At 40.5% G+C, this 26,086-nt stretch overlaps 2 protein-coding genes across 2 annotated transcripts in view; one reads left to right on the top strand and one right to left on the bottom strand.

Moving 5' to 3' along the window:
- LOC131690310 (ran-binding protein 9) overlaps positions 1-19,157 on the bottom strand; it is a 76,533-nt gene extending 57,376 nt beyond the window's left edge. Inside the window, exons 1-2 of the mRNA XM_058975980.1 lie at positions 19,023-19,157; positions 18,300-18,808 (exon numbers count right to left, since the gene is read on the bottom strand). Of these exons, the coding sequence (XP_058831963.1) occupies positions 18,300-18,591 (292 nt within the window). The 5' untranslated portion in view covers positions 18,592-18,808; positions 19,023-19,157. The remainder of the gene's footprint in view (positions 1-18,299; positions 18,809-19,022) is intronic.
- Positions 19,158-24,028: 4,871 nt separating this feature from the next.
- On the top strand, positions 24,029-25,334 carry LOC131692188 (SAP30-binding protein). The gene is made up of 2 exons (XM_058979093.1): positions 24,029-24,275; positions 24,398-25,334. The coding sequence occupies exons 1-2, from the start codon at positions 24,156-24,158 to the stop codon at positions 25,250-25,252; spliced, it is 975 nt and encodes a 324-aa protein (XP_058835076.1). The 5' UTR covers positions 24,029-24,155; the 3' UTR covers positions 25,253-25,334.
- The last annotated feature ends 752 nt before the right edge of the window (positions 25,335-26,086 follow it).

Genomic DNA, 26,086 nt, shown 5'->3' with positions numbered 1-26,086 from the left:
GAGTAGATGTCGGAAATTTCCGTACATCTAAGGATTTGAAAATAGAAAATATCTACGGAAATTAAATTTTCTCTTCGAAAATATTTTTAAGTTTGTTTCCACGGATATACTTTATAATTGAACATAAGTATTAAAATTGAGAATCTGCAATAGTATGTTTGTTGAGCAATATTACACGCTTTGAATAATTGTATGCAGATCGAATCAATAAATTCAACGAAAACCGCAAACCATAAATCAATCGAATAAATATAAGTTCATTGTCAAATTTGTTTGAAATTTTATAGAGCTGAAAAAAACTTCAAGTTTTCTGCTCTTGTGTCTATTCTATAATACGTTCAGTCAGTACGACTTGATACGTTAACTCAACTGAGTCGTGGTTCTTTTATATATTTATATGATATAAAACATAAAAATAAGACGAGTAGTAATAGTCTTTTTGCATATGCCAATTTGTTGAGCGTTATTAGCACCGGATGTCTGATATGATCAAACTGGATATAAGCTACCAAAATTTACACTAGTTCGTTTGGGTTTCCCGTAGAGCAACCGAAGGCAAACTCTTAAAGCCGAATCACGCTCAGCATCTGAGCGATTGTGTGGATTCCAACAAACATCGAGTATATTATCAATTTCTAAGCTGGTGCCAGAGATTCACTATGGCAGTGGTTTTCAAACATTTTCGCTCCATTTATCTCTTTCCAAAAATTGGTCTCCATCATGTACCGCTTTCTGAGAATGGATTACCCGGTCAGAAAAAAACATTCGAGTGCTTAAAACAGTAAGGCCGTTGGCAATAATGGAATATCGTTCGTACGTATAAAAATTTAGGAGTGACGGATGTTCGAAGCAACACATTGCGCATTGATGGAATAGCCTGGATCTACAAGAAGGGTGATAAACTCGAATGTAACAAGTATCTAGGCATAATGATCCTCGATATAGACTAGAGTAACTCCGCTAGCGAATGACGGATCTCAATAGTAGCATGTCTGTAATAACATACGTACATGGAACTATTGAGAACCAGAGCTACAGGTCCAAAGCCCTGGTAAAGGAGGATGGTTGTGATGATCCGGGCCGAGATCACCACGTAAAGCAAGGTAGGGCATAACCCCAATTCCAAGGCGTGAAGCGACCCGTGCCGAGGGATGAGTTATCGAGGGGGTGAAAAAGATGCTCGATCGTTAACGGAGCCTGTGGGGTACCTGGGCAACCCCCACAGTAAGCATCCCTTACCACGCTAATGCGGAGCTCTGGCGTGGCGGACATTTATTTCTCGCGCGACTCGTGGGATTTGATATGGAGAGCAAAAATAAATATACTAAACAAACGGAGGTGCCAAACCCCTTCGCTAGAGGTGGTTTGGCGAGGTCTCCCCCCCGTGGGGAGAGTAGTGGAGCGATGAGTGCTGCATCCGAAAGCACCAGTGACCCCCCAGCAGCGGTAGGCAATAGCCTTACCAATGCATCGGAGGGGCCAATATCTGCGATGCGCAAAGTAGCGAAGCAACTCGATTCTATAATCGACTTCGCTAGCGCAAAGCAGAATATAGCCAAGGAGTTGAAGTTGAGCCTCCTGGAGCTCCGGAAAGCTGTTCGTGTCGCAAGACATGAACAGCAGGCCTATGTTAAGAGGGTGGAATGTCGGGAGAGGCCCGACAGAGAAACCCAGACAGTGGCCTCCAATAGGGAGGAAAGAGAGAAGGTCGATAGAGGTTCACAGACAGTGGCCTTTACCTTCTACGGAGCAGCCACGTCGATCGGAGTGGCGACCGAGTTCCCCTCGAAGGGAAAAGGAAAGGGCTATCGCAAGACGGCATCGAACGCGAAGCGCCCTAGGAAGTCGCCAGGCGAGGGTGCCAAAACCGACACCACTCGGCGTGCAACCGTCAAGGTCAAACGCCGTCTGGGCGAGGTAAGCGAGGGCGAGAGTGACCTCGCTGTGGAGAGCGATGGTACCAGCAACCCGGCACGACCGGGGCAGGGGGGGGCTCAAACCCCTGGACGCTGGTCACCAAGAAAAAGCCGGCACCGAAACCGGAGGTACCGCGGCCTGCGAAGAAGGCCAAGGACAGAGGCGAAGCCTTGTGGTTAAAAACCGACAAGGACAAATACGCCGATGTCCTTAAATCGATGAAGGCGGCCGAAAGCCTCTCGGCCCTTGGGCAGGATGTGCGCAGCGTAAGACGCACCAACACGGGAGAGATGCTTCTGGTGCTGAAGCGAGGCGCACAATCAAGTGCAGTATACAAGGCCTTGGCCCAAGAGGTCCTTGGTGAGGGCGCCCAAATCAGGTCGCTAGGTGCGGAAACAACTCTCCAGTGCAAGCACTTGGACGAGTTCACGACCGCAGAAGACGTCGTCGCAGCCGTCAAGGAGCACTGCGACGTCACAATCGAGCAGGCCTCTGTGCGATTGAGAGATGGACCCTCTGGCACCTAAGTAGCCTACCTCAGGCTACTGAAGGCGGATGCCAAAAAGGTAACCGAGAAAGGGAAGCTGAAGATCGGCTGGTCGGTATGCCCTATTAGTATACCCTAGCCGCCTTCAGTGGATAGGTGCTATCGGTGCCTTGAATCCGGCCACAAAGCATACGAATGCAAAGGCATAGATAGGAGCAAACTATGTCGTCGCTGCGGCGAGGAGGGACATAAAGAGCGGGGGTGCACTAAGGCATACAAGTGCCTTATCTGCACCGCTAAGAAACAAGCCCATAAACATGCTATGGGCGGACCTTCGTGTCCCTTCGGTGAGTTAAATAAGAAGAAGCCGTGAAAGTCACACAGCTAAATCTTAACCATTATGCAGCAGCCCAACAGCTGCTGTGGCAGTCGGTCTCGGAGTCGAGGACAGATGTCGCCCTCTTATCAGACCCCTACAGCATCCCTGCCGGCAACGGCAATTGGGTGTCGGACGGGTCTGGAATGGTGGCAATCTGTACAACGGGACGGTTCCCGGTTCAAGAGGCAATACACCCATCCGCCGAGGGTGTGGCGATTGCCAAGATCAATGGTGTGTTCTATTGCAGCTGCTACGCCCCACCAAGGTGGCCAATAGAACAGTTCTACCAGATGATCGACAGGCTCTTGTCGGACCTCGTGGGCCGGAAACCGGTAGTAATAGCGGGAGACTTTAACGCTTGGACAGTGGAGTGGGGCAGCCGCTGTACAAATAGCAGGGGTCAAGCGCTAATGGAAGCGCTTGCGAAACTCGATACTGTGCTAGCTAATGATGGCTCCGCTAGTACATTCCGTAGAAACGGAGTGGAGGCGTGGATTGATGTGACCTTTGCCAGCCCGAGTCTGGCTCCAGGCATGGAATGGAGGGTAGACGAAGGCTACACCCATAGCGATCATTTAGCAATCCGCTTTAAGATCAACTATGGTGTGCAGCATCCGAGGGCGGGAGATCCCTGTCAGGTACGCGGGTGGAAGTCCAATCACTTCGACAGCGAGGCTTTCACCGCGGCCCTGGGACTGGAGGCCAACACCGACAGTCTAAGCGGGGATGCGCTGATAGCTGTTCTATCACGCGCGTGCGACGCCACTATGCCGAGAAAAACACTGCCAAGAAACGGTAGATGCCCGGTATACTGGTGGAGTGCCGAGATTGCAGCTCTACGGTCAGCCTGCCTCAGAGCTAGACGTAGGATGCAAAGAGCTCGCACCGAGGATGCAAGAGAGAACCGCCGTGAAGTGTTTCGAGCTGCGAAATTAGCCCTTAACAAGGCTATTAAAAGCAGCAAGAGAGCGTGTTTCGACAACCTGTGCGAGAGTGCCAACGCGAATCCGTGGGGTGACGCCTACCGGATTGTGATGGCCAAGATCAAAGGGGGCTCTTCACCCCCAGAACGGTCTCCGGACCGGTTGGTAACGATTATCGAAGTACTCTTCCCGTCTCGAGCCACAAGCCCCTGGCCACCTGCACTACGAGACAGTGCGGGCACGGTCGAAGCGGTGGCTCCAGTGACGAATGAAGAACTACTCGCAGTGGCTAAATCCCTAGCAATGAACAAAGCTCCAGGGCCGGATGGAGTTCCAAACAACGCTCTCAAGGCAGCGATCATAGCGAACCCGAACATGTTCAGGCTAGCTATGCAGAGATGCCTTGACGAGTGCCGTTTCCCGGTTAGATGGAAAAGGCAGAAACTGGTGCTGTTGCAGAAGCCCGGGAAGCCGCCAGGCGACCCATCGGCGTACAGACCAATCTGTCTGATAGACACGACTGGCAAACTGCTTGAGAGGATCATCCTCAACAGGCTCACCCCGTACGCGGAAGGTACGGACGGTCTGTCAAGCAACCAGTTTGGCTTTCGGAAGGGTAAGTCCACAGTGGACGCTCTCAACTCAGTGATAAATACTGCCGAGATAGCGATCCAACGAAAAAGGCGAGGTATTCGATACTGTGCGTTAGTGACACTTGACGTGAAGAACGCATTCAACAGCGCAAGCTGGGATGCCATCGCGCTCTCGTTACACCGGCTTAGCCTACCGGTGGGTCTGTACCGGATCCTGGAAAGTTACTTCCAAAACCGCGTACTGCTATACGAGACCGATGCCGGTCAGAAAAGGGTTCCGATTACCGCCGGAGTCCCGCAGGGCTCGATCCTAGGCCCGGTGCTATGGAACCTCATGTATGACGGGGTTCTGAGACTGAAGTTCCCTCCTGGGGTCAAGATCGTCGGCTTTGCCGACGACGTAACCTTGGAGGTCTACGGGGAGTCAATTCCTGAGGTAGAACTAACCGCAGAACACGCGATTAGCACGGTGGAGGAATGGATGAGCGCGAGAGACCTGGAGCTTGCTTATCATAAGACGGAGGTAGTTATCGTCAACAACAAGTCGGCACAACATGCAGTTATCCATGTGGGAGAAGTCGCGATCACTTCACAGCGAAGTCTGAAGTCTCTCGGAGTCATTATAGACGACAAGCTGACCTTCGGCAGCCATGTCGACTATACGTGCAAGAGAGCGTCGACTGCTGTTACGGCACTATCGAGAATGATGTCCAACAGCTCAAAGGTGTGCGCCAGTAGACGTAGGTTACTGGCAGGCGTTGCCGTATCTATCCTCAGGTACGGCGGCCCGTCATGGTCAAGAGCACTGAGGGTAACCAGTTACCTACAGAAACTGGAGAGCACCTACCGCGTGATGTGCCTCAGAGTGATATCTGGCTACCGCACGGTATCACACGATGCATCCTGCGTGATAGCGAGCATGATGCCAGTCGGGCTGGTCATTCGGGAAGATGAGGAGTGCTTTGAGCTACGTGGAAATAGGGGAGCCCGCGAGCGCACCAGGGCGACCTCGGTCGCCAGATGGCAGCGTGAGTGGGACAACTCCTCGAAAGGTAGGTGGACTCACCGGCTGATACCTAGCATATCGAGCTGGGTAGGAAGACCCCATGGGGAAGTTCACTATACTATTCACTATTTCGTATAAGTAGACTGCCTCATGCCAAGAGGGGAGGGTCGTAGCGTAGTATGTTGGAACTAAGCTATCGATGCCTCATGGCGTGGCAGAGGAGTGAAAGGGTGAGCATCCAAGTCAGTCTCACACTGCATGTTAAGGGTGAGCATAAAAGTCAGCCTCACAGGTTGGTAGAGGCTAGCACAAAAGTCAGCCTAGCAAGGAATGAAAAAGGTGAGCACACAAGTCAGCCTCGCATGGTATGTCAAAAGTGGGGCCGGGCCTAAGAAAAATGTCCCACATGGGATGCCAGGGGGAGTGACAAAGGTACAATAGAGTGGCACGATTGAGAGTGAATCAGGTGATAGAGTGAGCACCCAAGTCAGCCTCACATGGTATGGGTAGGGCGAGCACAAAAGTAAGCCTAGCAAGGAATGAGTAAGGTGAGCACACAAGTCAGCCTCGCATGGAACGTAAAAGGTGAGCACAAAAGTCAGCCTCATGTGGGAGTGTTTGAGAGTGAATCAAAGTGCGATTGAGAGAGCACCCAAGTAAGCCTCATACAGGATGTATGAACGCGTGAGTGAGAGTGAATGAGTACATTTAGTACAGCCATCCCCCCAGAAGTAATACCGAGAGGTAGTTCCTGGGAGGAATGATGGCGGAGCCCAATGGAGTTTAGTCGGTATTAATGGCTGGTCACCATTCGAGTCCGACACGCCCCCAGTGCACCCCGTGCGGTAGATTGGACCCTACCAATAGCACGTGTACTGGGCTAGGACATAAAGGTCTTCTCCATTGTAAAAAAAAATAGACTAGAGTAGCCTGTTCTGTTCAGTAGACGGCGCCCGTTGGTTGAATTATTTGACAGCAAATATCAAAATGGACGATTAACGACGGACCAGAGGTGGACGATTGTGAATTTCAAGGCAACGGACGAATCAGGGAAACGAGATGAACTGAGCATATAACGCGGCAGCATAGCTTTCTAAGCAAACTGATTGTGTCATATCACTGGATGGGTACAAATTTAGCGGCAGAATAAGCAAAGAGACATCTTACGTTAGATCATTATAGTACTCGGAGAAGCGATGCGAATATTGGTGTGCGAAGGAACGAAACTATCATCACGACAATTCACTTTCTTCTGGGGTTCGTGGGTGACATTATTGGAGTCGGTGCGTGCTGATGTTTCGAACAGTTCTTCTTCCGGTTTGCGTAGTCGTCCAAAGTCTCGTAGCCTATGGATGAATCCAAACCTTTCTCTATACAAATAGCTGATAATCTATGTTGCTCTACACGTTAGAGCATTACAATTTTTTTTTTCAATTTCGAGGTCCCCCCCCCCTTTTATATTGCAGCAAATGTCAAAGTATGCCAAATTTCGCATCATTTCCAATTTTAGGCCCCCGCCCACGTTGCTTGAAATTTTTGAAATTGGTGCTGTGGAAAATTAAGGAGAAAAAATACATTAAATGCTATAACTTTTGAAGTAGCACTCAGAAAATTATAATTTATAGATTTTTTCAAAGGAAATAATTTTAGTATCTGAATGAATATATTTTTAATAATTTTTCTGCTCTGTGCTGCAAATCATACATTTTTGCAGTTTTTTAATCTCAACAAAGTCTTAGAAATCGAACGGAGCCTTTGTGATATTTATCTGTATGCGAGAAGTTGGGGTTATGGGGCCTTTTGTCATTCATATTATTTTTCATCAATTTTCTTCTTTCAATTTTAATTAAATGTACCTTGTTGAACGTGGAACATCTTTAGAAACAAAATAAAAACTCATTCGTTACCAGTAAATTCAGAAACATCAAATTTTTTAACATTTAGTGTCGATTCTTCATTTTTATTATTAAATTGTACATAGCAACCCCATTTAACAATAAACTATTATTTAATTTACTAGATCTAGTGTAAAATACGCTTAGAGATCGCATGAAAAAAGTTTCATTTCTGGAAAAAATACGGGAAATTGGGGTACTTGGACATTTAAAGAAAAAATGTGGTTTGTAGTGTTAATGTCAAAAAATTTGATGCTTCTGAATTTTACCGGTAACGAATCTACTTTTCTTTTATTTCTAAAAATTTTCCACAGAAAAACAAGATACATTTTATGAAAATTGATTGAAGAATAATGGAAATTCATGCATGAGAAAATGATAGAATTTAATATGAATTACGAAATGCCCTATAGCTCCAACTTCTCGTATTCGAACAAAAGTCGCAAATATTCCGTTCGATTTTTGAATTGTTTTTTACATTAGACAAACTGCAACATATGTATGATTTGCAACACGGAGCAGAGAAATTATAAAAATGGGATATTTTGGAGACACGATACCCCATTTTCTCGCATTTTCGGAGAAATCTCCATTAAAATACGAAGATTATTTCCTTTAAAAGGAAGTGTAAATAGTAATTTTCTGAGTGCTACTTCAAATTTTATAGCATATAATATATTTTCCTACATATTTTCTCATAGTTCCAATTTTAAAAACTTCAAGCGAAATGTTCAAATGATGTGAAATTTGGCATCTGAGCTTACTTTGACATCTGCCACAATAAAAAAGGGGGAACTTTGAGAATTAAAAAATGGAGCAGTCGCATGGAACACAAGCTGTACCAGAAATACAAACATGCTTATACAGCTAAGTCTCGATTTTATCAACCCTCGATTTTTTCTATAGTTTTGAAACAAACATGCGACTACAATGTTCTTGTGTGCTGTATTTAAAATGCTGGTTACTAATTACTTCCTTTACAAATATGACTTTTTAGAATTAGGTTTTGACAAGCAACCCCTAAATGGGACGAAAAACTCAATTTTGTTGTTTATTCATGCAGTGCAAATCGACGGAATTCATGCAACGACAATCTGGCATCGCTAATGACGCACGAACTCAGAATTGACGGCTCTCGGTGGTTTCTTTACTTCTTCAGTTACCCTGTTGCATTCTGACTCACGTAAGCTACCGAGATTTGTCAAACGCAGTTCATTCGGTTCATTTTGTGAGATAGTTAGGTTGGCGTAAAATCTAGTTTCTCTCAAATTTTGACAGCCGGTTTTTAGGCTCTAGTCAGTTGTTACTCGAGAAATCTCGACTAACTTGTCATAAGGGCGTAACAGTCTATTGTCAAAGCTGAGTCAGAGAGAAAATTTCGGTCAAACTGTTATTTCCCAATAGAAATGTACAATAACAAAACCATAATTTACAGTAAAGTCTAATGTTATGCTACAATACAAAAACAATAAACTTTAATGTTTCAACATCAAATTTCAATGCAAAATTAACCCCTGGTGGTCATGTATTTTTTAAACAACAACATTTTTACCATATTTTTTTTCGGAATCAATTCAACATGTACTGTATCATAATAAAGATCTGTTGTTCTATAATTGTTTATATGGTCTACTGGAAAATTCTATCCGAGTCGGCGCATGGCGTGTAACAAATTATTTTGAAAGGGACCATTCATAAATTACGTAACGCTTTTAGAGGGGGATGGGGTACGACAAGTTGTGACATAGGGGGGAGGGGGTGTTAACTAGATCGTTACGTAACATGTTTTCATCGAAGAAAAAAAAACTTTTTCTTGGAATTTGTTACGTAACAGGGGAGGGGGGATGGAAAAATTTGTGACAATTTGTTACATAGGGGGAGGGGGGGGGGGGGTCCATTTTGGGCAATTTTTGTGTTACGTAATTTATGAATGGTCCCAAATTAATGGATGATAAAGTAAGAAAAGGTTGTCCACAGGAACTATGTTTAATTAGTAATAACACTTTTAATACCCGTGCATGGTCCCTAAGAGGTATGCTTTTGTTTGAATAAACTGTCACCATTATTATAAGCTCTAACCGATCAGATATGTCATTGCGAACTCCACGCGTAGGTTCAAAGTTTTGAGTTAGGCCATATTGTCGCTTAAAGGTTGATACGAAGGTTCCGACTGAATATTGACCACTACACAAAGAACAAATATGTTGGACGAGTGCTAAAGGAGTATGTTACCGTCGTCATTACATTGTCTGTTGTGATTGGATGCGGAAATTCTGATGAAAATGAAACCCATATCCATAAGCATTTGTACAAATACCGTAATATGTACAACTGTTACCTGTCTTCAACTCTCTGTCCATGAAGCAAACGTCAATTTTTTCTATGTGTGAGCTTCACATACTAATAGAGAATTGATGTTTATAGTTACTCTTCCATTTGCGCACGAATGTGATTGTGCTGTGTCTGCCCCTTGGACCATCATCGTTTGCACGACGCATCAACACGCAGTCGAAACAAAACAGCAAACACAATCATTTTTTTTTTCATTGCACAGCTTATAGCCCATGCATGTGTGCGATAGTATGGAATCATACCCTTCCTACTATAATAGTTTTCTGCTTGGCTGGTATATCTATCAAGGGTTAAATTACGATGCTGTTCGTAGTAAAGTTAGTGTCAAATTTCAAATCGAATTCGCTGATTTATTTTGCTCCTTGAGCTGTACCACCAATACATTGGCAAATTGATTAAAATCATACCTTGCGTGTTGAAACAAAATCAAAGAAAACACAAACACCATAGTGCCTAACGATGTCGATGGGGGAAGGCCAACGGGAGGAAAATAAAGAAAAACACTTCTGTGCAGTCAGAGCAACAAAAACATTCTCGGCACGGTTGGCAGATTTTCATTTTGATCAGCTGAGTAATATTTTTTGGGATTGGTTAGATTTATTTCGATTTTTAATATTTCACGTAACAGATAAATTTTGCAGCAACTAAATCATTATTCATTATTAAATCATTTTCACTGTAACATTACAATGATTTAACAATAATAAACACTAAAATACATTGTCGCACTAGTAAAAAATCAATCAAAAATCAAATTTAACGTTTCTAGGCTTTCAAAATCATATCTGCTTTGCAGTAAGTAATTACAAGTTTTTAAATGTTTGTGTCTAAAAAGACATGCCAATTTGACAATGAAAACAAAGTTTAGATATACATAAGGGACCATTCATAAATTACGTAACGCAAAAATTGCCCAAAATTGACCCCCCCCTCCCCCTATGTAACAAATTGTCACAAATTTTTCCATCCCCCCCTCCCCTGTTACGTAACAAATTCCAAGAAAAAATTTTTTTTTCTTCGATGAAAACATGTTACGTAACGATCTAGTTAACACCCCCTCCCCCCTATGTCACAACTTGTCACAACTTGTCGTACCCCCTCCCCCCCTAAAAGCGTTACGTAATTTATGAATGGTCCCTAATTATCGTCGTTATTACAGAGAACAGACGTTTCTGTCGAGCGTTTAAGTTGAGTAATAATTAACTGTGTGCGAACTGATTCAAGATTTATACATCTTGATCGTGATTTGGTTTTCGTGGTTTTGGTTTAGAGCACAGAGCTTGTCTTCATGTTTCTCATGAACTATATCACCATACTCGGAATATTATTCGTGGATCCATTAATGCCTCGTGAACTGGTTCTTGATTTGAAATCGTGAAGCAGTTTCCAAAACCCACATCTAGGTATTGGAACATGTGATCCGCCGACGAGGCTTTTTGCTTTTGGAACATTGAAACTCCCTGTATGGTGGTCATGATCCTAACAACTGTATATCTACCACATGAAGTGCTTGCAGATTTCAATTTCAACTGCCTTCAAGAAGCGGCTATTGAGGAGTTCCTGACTTGACATTTCAATCTGTATTTTTATTTAAGTTCTGTATTGTGCACGATATGGAGCTTTCACGCCAATTTGAGATTTGACGTTTCAATCCAATTAGTTTTTGAAGTAGAATACTTCTAACGCTTCAAAAATTCCTAGTTTTTAAATGCAAATATCTTCCGTTCTACTGATCGAAATCACAATATTTTTGCACCATCTGGTCGGAAATTTGTGCACGTATTTCGTATTAAATTTCGGCTACTATAAATAAAGAAAAAAAGGATTTTTAGAAAATCCTTCGAAAAGATGAGAAAATACAAAATTTGCAAGCACATCACAGGCAGAGCCGTCAAAAGGAACATCAAAGCGTTTCATTACTTACGAGAATGTTATTTATACAGGTCACGCGAGCTTGTTTTGTATCAGTGGGTGGTCGCTTACCACACGAGCAACATGTTGGCTGTATTATCCATACGGTACAATGAGCGGTATCATGTTTGCGTTGCCGGTACCAAGCGTCATCGCAAGGTTCTTCGTGATAAAATCCAGTGAATCACCATTGTTTTACACCACCACGACGAGCTAGACGCTGAATGGCCGATCCGATGAAATCTACGAATGCTGATGGTGTGCAGGAAAATGTCATCCGAGATGCCGTGACCTACACTGAACACGCCAAGCGCAAGATCGCAATGGATGTTATCTATGCTCTAAAGCGGCACTTTGTTTGGATTTGGAAGTTGAAAAACTAGAACTCACTTGGATCTATATAAAAAGGCCCTTTTCAGCGCCACCAAAAACATTTCAAAGAATAAGTTTGCATTTTCTATTTCATGCACCGTTTCTCGCTGGAGAGCAGTTTGGGTTAAACCCAAAATTGATTTATTTCAGTACGCAAATTGCAAATATGGTCAACTATTTTTACTAGGCGCATTCAAACAAGATTCTCAAACATTTCAAGATTCTCAAACATTTTACCAAGGTGCCGTATTAAATTACTCTCTTTACCCTGAGTGTTCGATAACCTCCGCTTTGGAAACACAATTTCAATTTTGTTCTTTATCGAAAATATATGATCGTCCTGAAAAGGACTCCGGAGAGCAGTTTGTTCAACTTTTCGTTGTTACGAATCGTCAGCTGCTGATGACGTGGTATAATTCGTCTTTCTGTTGTCATGGGCAGCATTTCTGACATTTCAACACTTTAACAGAAATATATTACACTACAGCTGCTAAGTGAACGGGCGCTCCGACACGTTCAGCATAATTTCGTCGCTGTTGTGCTATCTTATGACAAGCGCCATTTTGCACATTTCGAGAAAAACGATTTTTAAAGTTTGAGATTGAATATCATGAAACTTATAAATGGTAGAAACATTTCAGAGAAGACAATTGATGCTTCTACCTATTCTGTACTAATCTCTCAAACATTACGAAGATCGGTTGACTATGTTGCGAGTTTTCACTAAAAATGTAAACAAAAGTCGCACTCACACGTGTCATAGGTGTGTATTAATGAAAAAATTTGTATGACGTGTCATAATCGTGCATAGAAAATTTTCCATGGAAAAAAATCACCAATTATGAATTTTTATTCATATCTTTGGCTTCATTTAGTCTATAAACAATCGGTTAGATGCATTTTGAAGGAAATGAGTCATTAAATCTAGAAAAAAAAGTTATTTTTAGTTACAGTGTTGCCAAGTGGGCAATATTTCCAGTTTAAAGCTAAAACTGCGTTTTTCTCCCAATACATGTATTTTTCTTTTGAAAATTATTATGTCATTGTGTTCTTACGACATTTTTACACATAAAAGCAACTAAAACTTTATTAGAACTTGAGCCAATCCCAAGATATAATGATTTGAAGCAAAAAACTGACAATTTCTAATCACTTTTCTCGCTATATTTCAGTAACCAAGCAAAATTTCAAAATTCTGGAAACGCCATCTTGTAGAGACTCGTTAGACGAGTAATGTGGCATATATAACTCAGTTTACCCCAAAATGGCGTTTGTCATAAGATAGCACAACAGCGACGATTTGCTTTCCTCAGTAGACGGTTAATTCGGCCCACGGCAAATAGGACTGGCGCGATTCGAGCGGGCCTTGTCTTCTCTTAACATTGCCACCTCGACATTTATTGTGTTTGGTGTAACACTAAAATGGAGCGAATACTGATACCTTCCGCGCGAAAAGCTCGTCTTTATATACCCGCTTCGATGCGTATCGACCAACCTTCGTAGCTCCACGCTACGAAGAACGCATATTGAGGACAGTACAAAAAAGGACAAGCTTACATTGTGCTGTAGTCAGGTATAAAAACTTAGCATGCTGCTGCTCAATATCAGTTTGTATCGTAGTATCATTTACGTCGATCTAAATGTTTTCGAACATTAATCTTTTGACAAGAAGAAGCGAAAGCAATGCCGTAAGGAAAGTCGTGCATCTACTACATGTACAAGGTGTTGAAACAGGTCCATCTAGATACCAAAGTTTCGTCGAAGGCCAGGAGTTTTATTAAACATTTTCAAACGCATTGCAGAAAGTCTCCCACCTGACTCATTACAGCAAGCGCTTGACAATAACCTTCCGCGAAATTAACACCGCCGTCCGTTTTCTGTTGTCAGACGAGTTCGCCAAGCACGCCGTCCCAGATGGTACCAAAGCTTTAACCAAACACACAAGCTCCAAGTAAATTCCGAGCACTGCCCAAACAAAAGGGCCATCAATTTATCAACAAAGAATCGAATTAAAATTTTGTTATTGCAAGCATCAGAAGGTGGCCTGCCAAGAGCGTTGGATGATAAGTGAGCCACTTGTGAACAATATCGTCGCTTTCACGTAGAATGGCACAAAATAATAAAGATGGGTAGGTAACGTCAACGACTTTACCGAAATGAAGTAGCATACACTTTAAGCTGTTAATACGAATGCTGCAATCTTTATTAATTTCTGAAATGTTTTATTAAAATAAGTTATTTTGGCATTTCTAATGGAAATAGCGAAATAACGGTACAAGTACATCCGATTCTCTACTGTTGCCAAATGAATTGTTTCACGCTCATTAAATGCTCTTCAGGGTCATCATATGAGGATAAATATGTTCGAATATTTTAGGTTTCGATGTACGTGTGCCGAAATCTTGGTTTTTCCATTAGAAATAACAAAATAGCTGGTTTTAATACAACCTATCAAAAGATTGTCAAAATTGAAGCATTCGTATTATCAGCCTAAAGTGTATTCTACTTCACTCCGGTTATGTCTGACATTATCCACCCATTTTTTTCCATCCCAAATACCATTTCATTAAGGGGGTGTGGGTTCTGATTATTGTCGTTATTGTTAATATTCTGACTGTTATTGCTGTTGGTGTTGCTTGTTGTTGTTATTGATAAGTAAAAGCCTTTTCGAAGCGTTGTTCAGCATTTTTCGCGAATTGATTATTCGCTTTGTTGATGTCAGCCAGAAGAGAATCATTTTCATTTTCATTCAGAAGTGATGACATACGATTAATTACTTTAGTAGCGGAATTGCAGGCCGTAATGTTGGAGTTTTTTTTATGTCAGCCTTCAATTCTGCAAGCAGAGATTCTGTGCTGTCCAGTGTTTCGTGGGCGATTTTTTGATTTTTAATTTGCGCATGTAGTGCGTGATTTGCTTCAAGTTTCGCCTTTATGGTGATGTTTAATTCGTGCTGCTGCTTAATAAGCTTTCGTAATTGTATATTTTTATTCAACTGTTCTGTGAATTCGGCTTGACATTCAATGCAAAGAGGCAGCATGAACGTCTGTAGCAGTTCTTCGCTATTTCGCTGAGTCTCCACACAAGCAGCATGAAAGCTTCTCCGGCATGTGCTAGCACATTTCCACAAACGCTTGTTGTCACTAATTCCACACTAAGTTTGAAGAAAGTTAAAATAAAATACGCGTGCGATACGCCAGCGCGAGTCTGAGAGAGCGTCCGGTCGGTCGGACGGTTAAATATGCAATTATGGAGAACCAGTCAGTAAAAATGTTATCTCCCGACAAGTAAATAACATATTCATGTTAAACTCAGCTTAACATTTGAAGCTTAGTATCCTGAACTGACAAATAAGATAGAGTAGTAGCCTTTCCTTTTTTACATTCTCTTCCGTTAATAGATTGCATCTACATTTAGTCCTGAGTTCCTCGCATAATACGCAAGTGGAAATTCGATGTGTCCTTAATTTATTGATAAGTCTTATGATGTCGCGATTATAAACGGAAGACTATTAATGTGCTTTAAGGGCGCAAAACCTAACTTAAAATTAAGTATTTTTTCGCGTTTCGAATTCATTTCGTCAGTATCTAGCTCCATCTGGTGGTCTCGTTAGACGATGTTTCTGAACTAGTACCAAAATTAGCACTAGTTAGACACAAAAAATCCAAGCGGTTCACACGACATATGTGAACGTCAAAAGCCACTGACTTCGTTTTCGCTTTCTCGTCAGCAAACTAGAGCTTTTGAATTCGCTTCCTAGGACATCACTCGGGACAAGCCAGTTGCTTTTGACGTTCACATATGTCGTGTGAACCGCTTGGATTTTTTGTGCCTAACTAGTGCTAAAAATCTATAAATCTGCAAGAGGTAGTTGAGATTTCTATATATGAGCGATCGCAAATAAAAATCGCAAGAATTGGGACCCTCCTTTGCAAGAATCGGATAAAAAATCCAGTATAAAATCGAAAAAAACATTCCTGCAAAAAAAATTATTTCGATTATAGAAGTTTTAACCTTAGGTCATTCGCTTCTTTTTTGGGTTATTCGGTCTCTTTGGAAAAATTTCTGGCCCCATCTGCGGGGTTGGGAATCAAAAATAGGTGAGCTGCGTACAAGTCAATCGATTTACTAACTACGCTATGCCCGCAAGTTATTTTATTCTTCTTTTAATGTGTCGAGTTTTACGGGTGAGCGCATTTTAAGCGATTTTTATTCTGAAGGATCTCTGTTCGATTTTTACGCTGGGAGTTTATTTCCGATTTTTGCAATCTAATATATTTGAAACTAGTTTTACGAAACATATTCTGTAATTGCGACTTTTATTTTCGGTCGCTCATATTTATTTTACTATTTTATTTCTGAAATACTTTAACTAATAAGATTTGAGGTTAACTCTCACCCCGGGAACACATTTTCTTTGTCCTGATATAAGGTGTAAACTTACAGGATATGGTATTCAAACAATTAAAATTCCTTATTGAAACCCAGATATAATTTTATAACATTATTTTGTAAACCAATTAATTGTTTTTTTTATTCAATTACGATTTTGCAGCGTATGACAACATACTTACAAAGATTGCCAAAATTCAGAACTCTGCTTGATAAGCTCCAGACAAGCAAAATCAAGAAGTTTTTTTAATTATTTATTGAATTGTTAGATAGAATAGAAGAATCTCATGGACCAATCACCATCACGGTAATTGTTCCAAATTACGGCTTTTTCGAAAAATGCGTTATTTTATTGGAGATGGTACTAAATGCATTAGTTTATAGCAAATAATAGAGGAAAATAGAAAGGAAAGTTTTACAGCAGTTTAAACTAGAAAAATAAATTATTCCTACTAATCTTACTAACAGCGGATCACCTCGTCCGATGGATCCTCAGCGGCATCAACCCGCTCCTGATCCTTGGACTGCACCACCAGGGTTGCCACATTGAAATCTGTATTTTTTCGTGAAAAAATCTGGAAATCTGTATCGCGGGAGAAAAATTCTGAATCGAAAATCTGTATTCAAAAATTAACTATAAGTTTCCTAAAAAAACAATATTTTGACAGTAAAAAATTAGTTGTGATAACCGATCACAAATAAAACAATCAGATTGATTTTATTTTTTATCTGTAGAACAAATGATTTCTAAATTTGGCGTTTTTGTTCCATGACTAGTTTACAGTTCGGGAAATCGGTCACAGGATTTGTGTCAGGATTTGATCAGGGAAAATTTTCTGTCGAGATCTCTCCACACTGTCAAAACAAGTTATGCTGCTTTTAAAAAGCATCAACAGTATCAAAATAGCACAGAATTTTAGAACTAATAAAAATACAATTTTCCCCGTCAGAAACAATTTGTGTTGAATTGCTCCCGGCCGGATTTCTGTGTGAAGAGTTTTAAATTCTCCTGATGTTTCCTGCGGTTGGGTTTACACTTCATGAAAACTGTCATTTTTGTGTAGTCACGGGATTTGAAATCCCGAGCTCCATTTAAAATACACAGGAACCCAAATCCCATTACACCTTTTTCAAACTGTATACTAGCCTTTAGCGGTTAATTAAGGTCTGAACTGCATAGGATGCTTTTTAAGCGTTATATGAAATTCTGATAGCCTGGGTTCTACAAACATACACCGAAAAGCGAAAAATCTGTAATCTGTATATACAGAATCTTGGTTGTAAATTATCTTGAAAAATCTGTAAAATACAGAATAATCTGTATATGTGGTAACCCTGTGCACCACGTCTCGTCACCTTCTCGTGCGCATTACCATTTTAGTGAGATTAGTAGGAATAACTTATATGCTCAATTTAAACTACTTCAAAGCAGTCCCCTCGACTTTTTTCATTAATTGTAAAATAGCTCAATTAGAACCATTTCCAAAAAAAAAAAATCAATTTTTCGAAAAACAAGCAAAAATTGTGTCAACTTTTAGACACCAAATAAAACTGTAAGCAATGTTTGTAGGTGCACATGGCAACATTGCCGAACATCTAGCAGAAAATGATGGCTGCTTTTGCTTGTCATTATTCGAATGGATAATTGATTGAAACAAAAACTTTCCCAATTATTATGTGGGCAACAAAGTAAAACAATGTCCTATCAGCATAAAAATAAATTATATCTGCAATGTATTTTTACGATTTTTTTGTTATGTCTGAGGTTTCAATCATAGCACTACGATTCAAAATCTATTAAATCATCTACGCATCGTTTTTTCCCCTATAATAGCTTTACAGATGTGAACAAATACAATGTAAAATTGTGTGTCGAGTACTCGCAAAAGCGATAATTGAGGCGATCAATATCGCCAAGACAAGGTAGTTATTTCCTACTCAGAAAAAGGCTACGAGCCGTTTCGACTGTGGAATCTTGAAACTAATAATAGAAAAAAAAAAAAGAACATTGAAGGAGTTTCGGTACGGGGTGACTTATAAAGTGATGAAAATATAAATATATGAAAAAGCACCTTTGTAATGAACACGTAAATTATTCTGGGTCAGTCCAATAGTGGTGCACTTGTCTTGGGAGCTCCAGGAACGGGGTAACGGATCGACAGCTTCATTTACGTTCGGATACAGTAGCTTCAGACGGTCGACCATCACTGTCTGACCACCGGAAGTTCCAGCTACTCCAGCTGTTCCACCAATCGATGACGAACTATTTGACGGATTATTGTGTAAAGTCATTTTTTCCTTCATTGAGCTATCAAAATACGAAACACCATCACTACACTTTGCATTCACACTGCTGTCAGCCATTTGATGATGAAAAAAAGCAAAAGAGAACTCGTCTCCCTGCTTCCACCTTTGCCTCTTGATCCAACTACCGCTAGCAGCTTGAGATCTTCGACACTTTCCTTTGTTGAACTTTTTCCGTTTCCACACCCTCTCGCTCACACATACGCAAAACCCACAGGCTGATTTTCCCCTCTCGCCCCACAATCCTTGTTGCTTCAAAAACCACACACACTTATTACTGTGAAAAATAATTCAAATGACGATGAAAAATGACGACTTGCTCTGTGAATTACGATTGCTATCCTTCCCCCGAATCGAACACATTAATAAATTGCATTTAACACGGAATTGAAAAAACAAGCAAGCAATTTTTGCTAAATTTCTACTTCTTTTCCCTAGCACTACGTTTTCCTCCTATCTGAAAAATATCCTTTTTTGCACTACTATTTCACCTCACTTTACTGCCTACTGCACTGCTGATATATTTTCTTGATGCCAGTCGAACAGGAACTGGTCTCTCGCTGCTTTGGTGCTGATATTCTGCTGTTCCTACGGCGAAGACAAAAACGACGACTGCCAAATTTACCAACGTAGTAGTTTTTTGTTGACGATGAGTAGCGAACACTTACACATTGTTGAAAAAACACAAAAACCACACAAAGAACGATTATCGATTGAAAATGTACCGTTGTGTGCGAAACATCATAAATGCGGTGTTGCCCGATTATACGCCCAACGAGGGGTGTCAATAAAAGCGACCACTGATGCATCCTAAAATAAGTCTCTAAATCGTCTAACAAGGATCCCATACTGCACGGCTTTTGAACGTTTTGTTGGACGACCATCAATGTCAACGGAACCCCAGTAAAGTTCAGCCGGAAAATGAATTTCTACACGTAGAAAAAAGATTTGTAGGTTCAATAAAAATATGGATTAAATTCAATAAATAAAATTATTGGTCGGGAGACAATAAATTTATTTATTGAATTCAATAAAATTTATTTATTGTTTCAATAAAAAGGCTTATTGTTTTGCTTTCTAATAATTTTTTTTATAAAATAAAAGAAAATTATTGAAATTAAAAAATGTTTTTATTGAAAGCAAAAATACATTGTTTTTCTAATAAAAAATATTGTGAAATTAATAATTTTGTTGGTTAAAGTGATAAAAAATGATTGATTGAATTCAATAACACATATTTTTGGTTTAAATATGCTAAATTTTTCTGCGTGTAAAACCACAGATTTCCACAGTAGATACTGAACATTATTAGATCAACATACACTGAGAAAAAAAATGCAGAGAAAATCTAGAAAGTTTGGTAACTGCTACCAAACTTTCCATTCCTGTCTCTTTTATTCTGCTGTGATTTTTATGCATTTTCTAGCACAGAAAAACAGACGAAACACTCGAAATTTTATTTTCGCTTACATTAGAAAAAACACTTTTTTATAATACGTTAGTGCAGGAATCCCACTGCAGCGAAGCGCGCCACTTTTCAACCATTGATATTCGCGCATAGTAGCCGGGAGAAAATTACATTTAGAAAATCTGTCGACAGCGTGAGTTTGTTTTGTGTTGTGTTCCCTAATAAAAAAAAATATACGTGAACTTTAACCCATATAATCCAACGATTCCACATATCGTTTGGATTATACCCTGAGCAGGTCGTTAGACTCTTGGATCATAAGATGTTTATTATGATTTAACTAGTACATTGGATTTAAGAATTTGAATTGCGACGCAAAAAACGTAATGTATTGAGAAAAAGCGAACCAAAGTTATTCTGAAACTACGGGGCAAGTAACCGTTTTCCTCCGTTAATTTTTGCCAGCTGTCAGTTGCCCCAATTAATTAATACGATTTGCTAGTTTGGGCGCAGTCGTGACCCAACTAACGAATTTACACTGTACAAATATGTTAATACGGAATGTTATGACGATTTTTCGAGGACACGTTTTACACTACTCTCCCAAGCAACCAAAAGTTTGTATAAGGAAGCTGCACAAGCTTCTGGTTTTAAGTAATTTTACTATACGTTTTATGTTCCAATAGTGGCTTAAGCAGTTTTCAAGTTCCATTAAAGCTTAAGCAGCTCAATAGTTTTCTAGGAACTTTATATGAACTTTAAAGTGTGATTTTTAAGTATTATCCGAACTTCTGATTGCTTGAGCTGGTACACCAAAAGGTGCAGTGTCAAAGTGACAGTGGTTTTTGAAAAAATATTGCTAAAACTAGCTACACTGATGCATCCCGGCATTTTGCTAATGTTTTGATTTGAAGAAAAAATTTCGTGCGGTGGCGACAAAATGTTGTTTGAGGACGGAATCGTCTTGAGCAAAGGCACCATATGTTGCGTTGCGTTGCGAAGCACGGTGCTATTCGTAGATTGCATACTAACGATTATCATGTTGCCTATAGGTAGTTCAACTCATCTTGCTTGTGAGATAAATGATCGGGAATGAACTTTATCTCTTTTGAGTTCAGTAAACCAATAGCATGAGAATCATTATTGCCGGCCACGACCATCTTCACCGATACTTAGGATAGGGTAGGAAATGTTGATGTAATACCTACTTAGAGAAGGCCCCCGACTCAGCGACGCTTCCATAGGTATTACGGAGTTGGATTGAAGGACAGGTATAGGTCTAGGATTCGCCACAAGCAGGCAATGCGACCACGAAATGAATGTTTTTATGCTGTGGGATGGTTAGTCTTTGAGTATACAAATGCTCAAAGCAAAAAGACATTTATTTATGTTTTTCTTGTGTTTAAACTCTGGATAGCCGGCCATCGAGAGTAATTACTTTTTTCCCTAAACTACAGCAATTTGAACTCCAAACAGCCGGCCGTAGGAGTATTGCTAAAACTGTGAGTTAATCTTATATCTATACTCGATATTCGGTACGATCACGCGTGATTGGCGAAAGACTAAGTAAAGTGGGAAATGATCGAGAAGCAATATCAAGAATAAACAATTTGTGACATTTTAGAGTGAATCGCGTGAGTGAATGAAAACAACGTCTATATATGTACGATTTTTACCGGAGACAATACTGATCGACGTATATTATTATGTTTCCGTACCCGAATATATCGGCAAATTCACATTTCAAAAATTTTATGATAGACGCGCCAAAAAGCAAAATAAATTGCGGTCTTGCAAGCTAAATACGCGCGGCGTTCGATTTCCGAAGTCAAAGGAGAATGATTAACATACTGCGACGACATGGATTAAAATCTTATTCTGGGCACCCGGCATCATCCCATCGCTCGCTTGAAAATTCTATGAATCAAGTTACAATTTGTGACAAAAAAACCAAATAAACGAATATTTATTTAAAAAAACTGGACAAACTGGCTCAAATTTAAAAAAACTGGAAGATTCCCCCAATTGTCCGCCTGACTGGATGTTGCAAAAAAACTTGAGGAATCCAGTCCAAACTGGAAGGTTGGCATCGCTGGGTGTCACTGGTTCCCAGATTCAAATCTTTTGCCTCTTGAGCAAAGGCACCATATGTGCCGATAAAACCGGCCATAAGCCGTACGGGAGACGAAAGTGATCTTGTGCTAATTCTAGTTCGCTGTTAAAGTGTTCAAGATAATGATCTGGTTCGCCTTCAATCTCCGTTCTATGGTTGCGTTGCCATAATAAATCGATGATCAAGGATTCATTTAGTTTCCGGTTAAACTGAAGATATGTCACGACAGCCTGTGACAGACGGTGTACAGCCTAGGGGCAGATCACTTGTGATGCATTTTTAAAACTCAGCGAAATTAAATGCATTTATTTCCATCAAAATAGAAATTCATAATGTATTTTGCGTTGCGTGCAATGTTTTTGCGTTGCGAGCAATGTTGTTTGCGTTGCGTGTAAGACGTCAAAACCCTACAGAAAAACTAGCCCTACATTTAACAAAACGTTGAACAAAGTGGATCAGCGTAGGACGTTTGATAAACAAACTTTTCTGCGAGGGAGTGCAAAGTTGATGCAAAAATGGAAATTAAATTCATTTTTTCTAATTTGATGCAAATTTGTTATACATTCTTAGAGTGATCTGCCCCTAGTGTACAGCAGACTTTAATCTAGTGTTCTGTGTATACTGAGTGTATTGACTTAAGTTGTTCGGATTCTTTCGGGATAAACTAGTCCTTGTATCAGCTGTGTTTTATTAGCAGATCAAAATTAAATTAACTAAAACTTAACTGATCGTTAAGTTTTAGTTAATACATTTCTTTAAGTACTCATTAACTTACAGATTTTATTTTTCCTCTCCGTAACCTCATGTAGATATGAAACCTTCTAACACTCTCTATTTTCACTTTTTCTACGCACTTCAATAAAGTCATAATATTGACATTTGTTACTGACAGAACCTCAACATATTTGCCCGCAATAATAAACATGCAGTCAGTAAACCCAGTAAACGAAATGGCGGACAGGCAGGTTAAACTAGATGCTGGCGATCGATAGGCTATAGAAACGTTGTTCTAGGCTATCCGTCGTAACTTGCCGTATACTGTAAAAGTAGTGTGGGCAGTATTTAACTGGCAGCAAAAGAGTCGGCTATACTCACCGTAACATAAGTATTGAACGTGTAATGGAGAAAATTTGCATTGGTTGGAGGTGTTAGTGAAGGTACGCAAAGAATTGACTTTTCTACGGCTCATGTACGTACACGTCACATGACATAAATATTACATCACTAGCTGGTACAAAATAATAAATGAACACGGCAAAAGCAAATGGGATTGTTTTCAACCAAGAAACTGCATTAGTGTTCGTAAGACCCACCAACAAGAACTCAATGATCCAGAGAGTCTACCTTCCGAGCAAAATTAGAATCCAGCTGTGTGCTACAGAGCTAGCAGATATGAATTCTAATTGTGCTCAAAAGCAGAGTGTATGTAAGGAGAGTGAAGACAACTGTCATGATTATCTGTCGGTAATATTCCAAACGAACAAACGACCTATCAAAATACATGGATTTGACTCGTTTAGAACGACACTGACAAATAATCATTGTTCCAATTTTGTCAGTGCCGTCACTCCCCTTATGGTGCTCTCAGCTCGATATGTAGACTATTTTCACTCTGTGTACACACTTTTATTTCATTACCTACCAGTAGGTAATTTTATTGTCGTCTTTATACCGCTGCTGGAAAACAAGAGAGAGGGAATGGTTGTTTTACCCACAATAATTGGGATAATGTTTAGTCGGCTTTGGAGAATATTTCATTATTTTTGGCTAAAATTGGACTTCGTCTTTTTTGTTTTACGTAGATTGAAAAAGAATGCACCGATTTCAAATTACCTACTGCTAGGTAATGCAAGTTTTCCGTGTACCTGTTCCTTATAAACTGTGGGAATTGACGATGTACATTTCAAATGGGATTGATGTATTGAAGCCTTGATTGAAGCAGTATCTTGTGTATTGACAAAAATATTGTTCGTGTAAGGGTCGCTAATCAAAATAAATCACTGTCATCAATTTTTGCCAAGTGCGTGCAAAATACATTGTTTTGCTGAAAAGATAGAAATTTTATCATTATTAGATTTTACGAGTTCTTTTTTATTGTGAACCATGAGCGGGAAAAACTCTGCTCTTGCATCACTAACGGCTACATATACCGATTCCGAAAATGAGGATGATCCGGAAACCGCTAATGAATCTTTCCATTCCGATGAAAGTTCATCATCCCAGGTAAATATCAGTTCTACGAATCTTTGTTCCAGTGCATGCTTCTGGCCGCTAATTGCTCCGGAGCAATTTCATCTTGGTACTAAAACAATAATATTTAAAACCAATATTGTATTTGCTTGTAGGTTCGCGTCCGTTCCCGCCAGCAAACACCGATTCGTGAATTGTCGGAAGCTTCAGTATCACCTCCCGAAGGGAGCGCAGCTGTAGCTAAACCTGTGGCCCCATCTTCGACAGAAGCTTCCAGGTCGAACGAGTCATCCACGTCACGCCAAAAAGCGCTCCGGCTGGTAAGTTACTTCGATGACACTGTAGTTTCAGATGATGAAAATACATCACCGAGTCGAATCCGCGAGGATGCTATGGATATTTCTGAAGACGAAACTCCAGCAGTCGAATCAGCATCACCGAAGAAAATCGATCGGGCTAAACTATACGGATTTTCACTGCCACCCGAATCGAAAGGTAAATGTTCGATTGAGCTGCAGGAAAAGATTGCCACATTGTACGAAAAAATGCGCAATTCGAATATGGATACGAATAAAATAATTCAAGAGCGAAAGGAATTCCGCAATCCAAGCATTTACGAGAAGTTGATTCAGTTCTGTGACATTAATGAATTGGGCACCAACTATTCGTCAGATATATTTGATCCATTCCAGTGGGGTAAAGATTCGTATTACGAAGAACTAGCAAAATCTCAGAAAATCGAAATGGAGAAGGTGGAAAAGGCGAGAAAGGAGAATGCCAAAACAGAGATTCAGATTGGCGTTAAAAAGATGGATACGGATGATTCGAAAAAGCGCAAATCGAAATGGGATCAGCCGGGTGTTTTGGGAGCTGCTCCCGGCTCAATCGGAACTGCCGGAGTGTTGAAACCTGCCGGCATCATCACCCAAACATTAACGACAACAGCCACCGGTACGAAGGGAACCGTGATATCAGCTTTCGGGTCGCTGCCCAAGAAACCAAAAGTATAATAGACCTTTGGGATGATGTGGTGTTTACACTTTTACCTTACTTTTTGTAATATTAAGCAAATAAATAGCACAAAATAACGAACTGTTTGATTAATTATTCTGCTTGTAAACTAAATCCGTTGAGGACAGGTGCGTCATACCTCGGGAGGCATCATACGAAGCCTCCCGAAGTATCGTTTCCTTCGAAGAAATAATGCTGTATGGCAGAGGATATGTTCCGAGCTCTCGGGCTCGTAGTTACGGAATCGACAAATATATTCCAGTACAGCAACGAAATAATTTGCTCTCACTTTGATTTTGGAATCAGATATAAGAAAACGCTTACGAGTTGAAATTGGAATCTCTCTTTACTTGCAAGTAATACATTAACAGGTGGTACTTAACATTTAGTTGAAATGGGTAAGATTTTCGTGGCATCAACTCCTATTTCCCCTTAAAAAAGCTACATAGCATGACATGGCCCCCTACCTCCCTGTCGTCAAACTTCATCACAAAATACAAAACTTCCCCCTCCCCCATATGATGCTACGTCATTTAAGGATGGTTCCGAATCAATAGAACACATACGAGTTACAAAAAGTCTTTATTTCTTCTTTCTTTCTCTCCATATTCCACATATTGACAATTTATCAACCAGGGCCGCTCTCGATATCACATCTCCCTTCGTTTGAATTTGATAAGTTACATGTGGATATCGTTAAATGTAGTCGGTCTTTTCGTTGATATACGTTGCCGGTTTGGTGCGACCGACCGTGGTGATGTGAACCTTTCTTCTAGCTCAAAGCCGTGGAAAAGCCTCTTCTGAAGATAATGTATGTTGCTGCGCTTGATCCT

This window comes from Topomyia yanbarensis, chromosome 3 (assembly GCF_030247195.1).
Source record: "Topomyia yanbarensis strain Yona2022 chromosome 3, ASM3024719v1, whole genome shotgun sequence".
NCBI classification, from domain to species: domain Eukaryota; kingdom Metazoa; phylum Arthropoda; class Insecta; order Diptera; family Culicidae; genus Topomyia; species Topomyia yanbarensis.
Note: the sequence above shows the minus strand (reverse complement) of the source record. Positions and strands in the feature narration are given on the sequence as shown.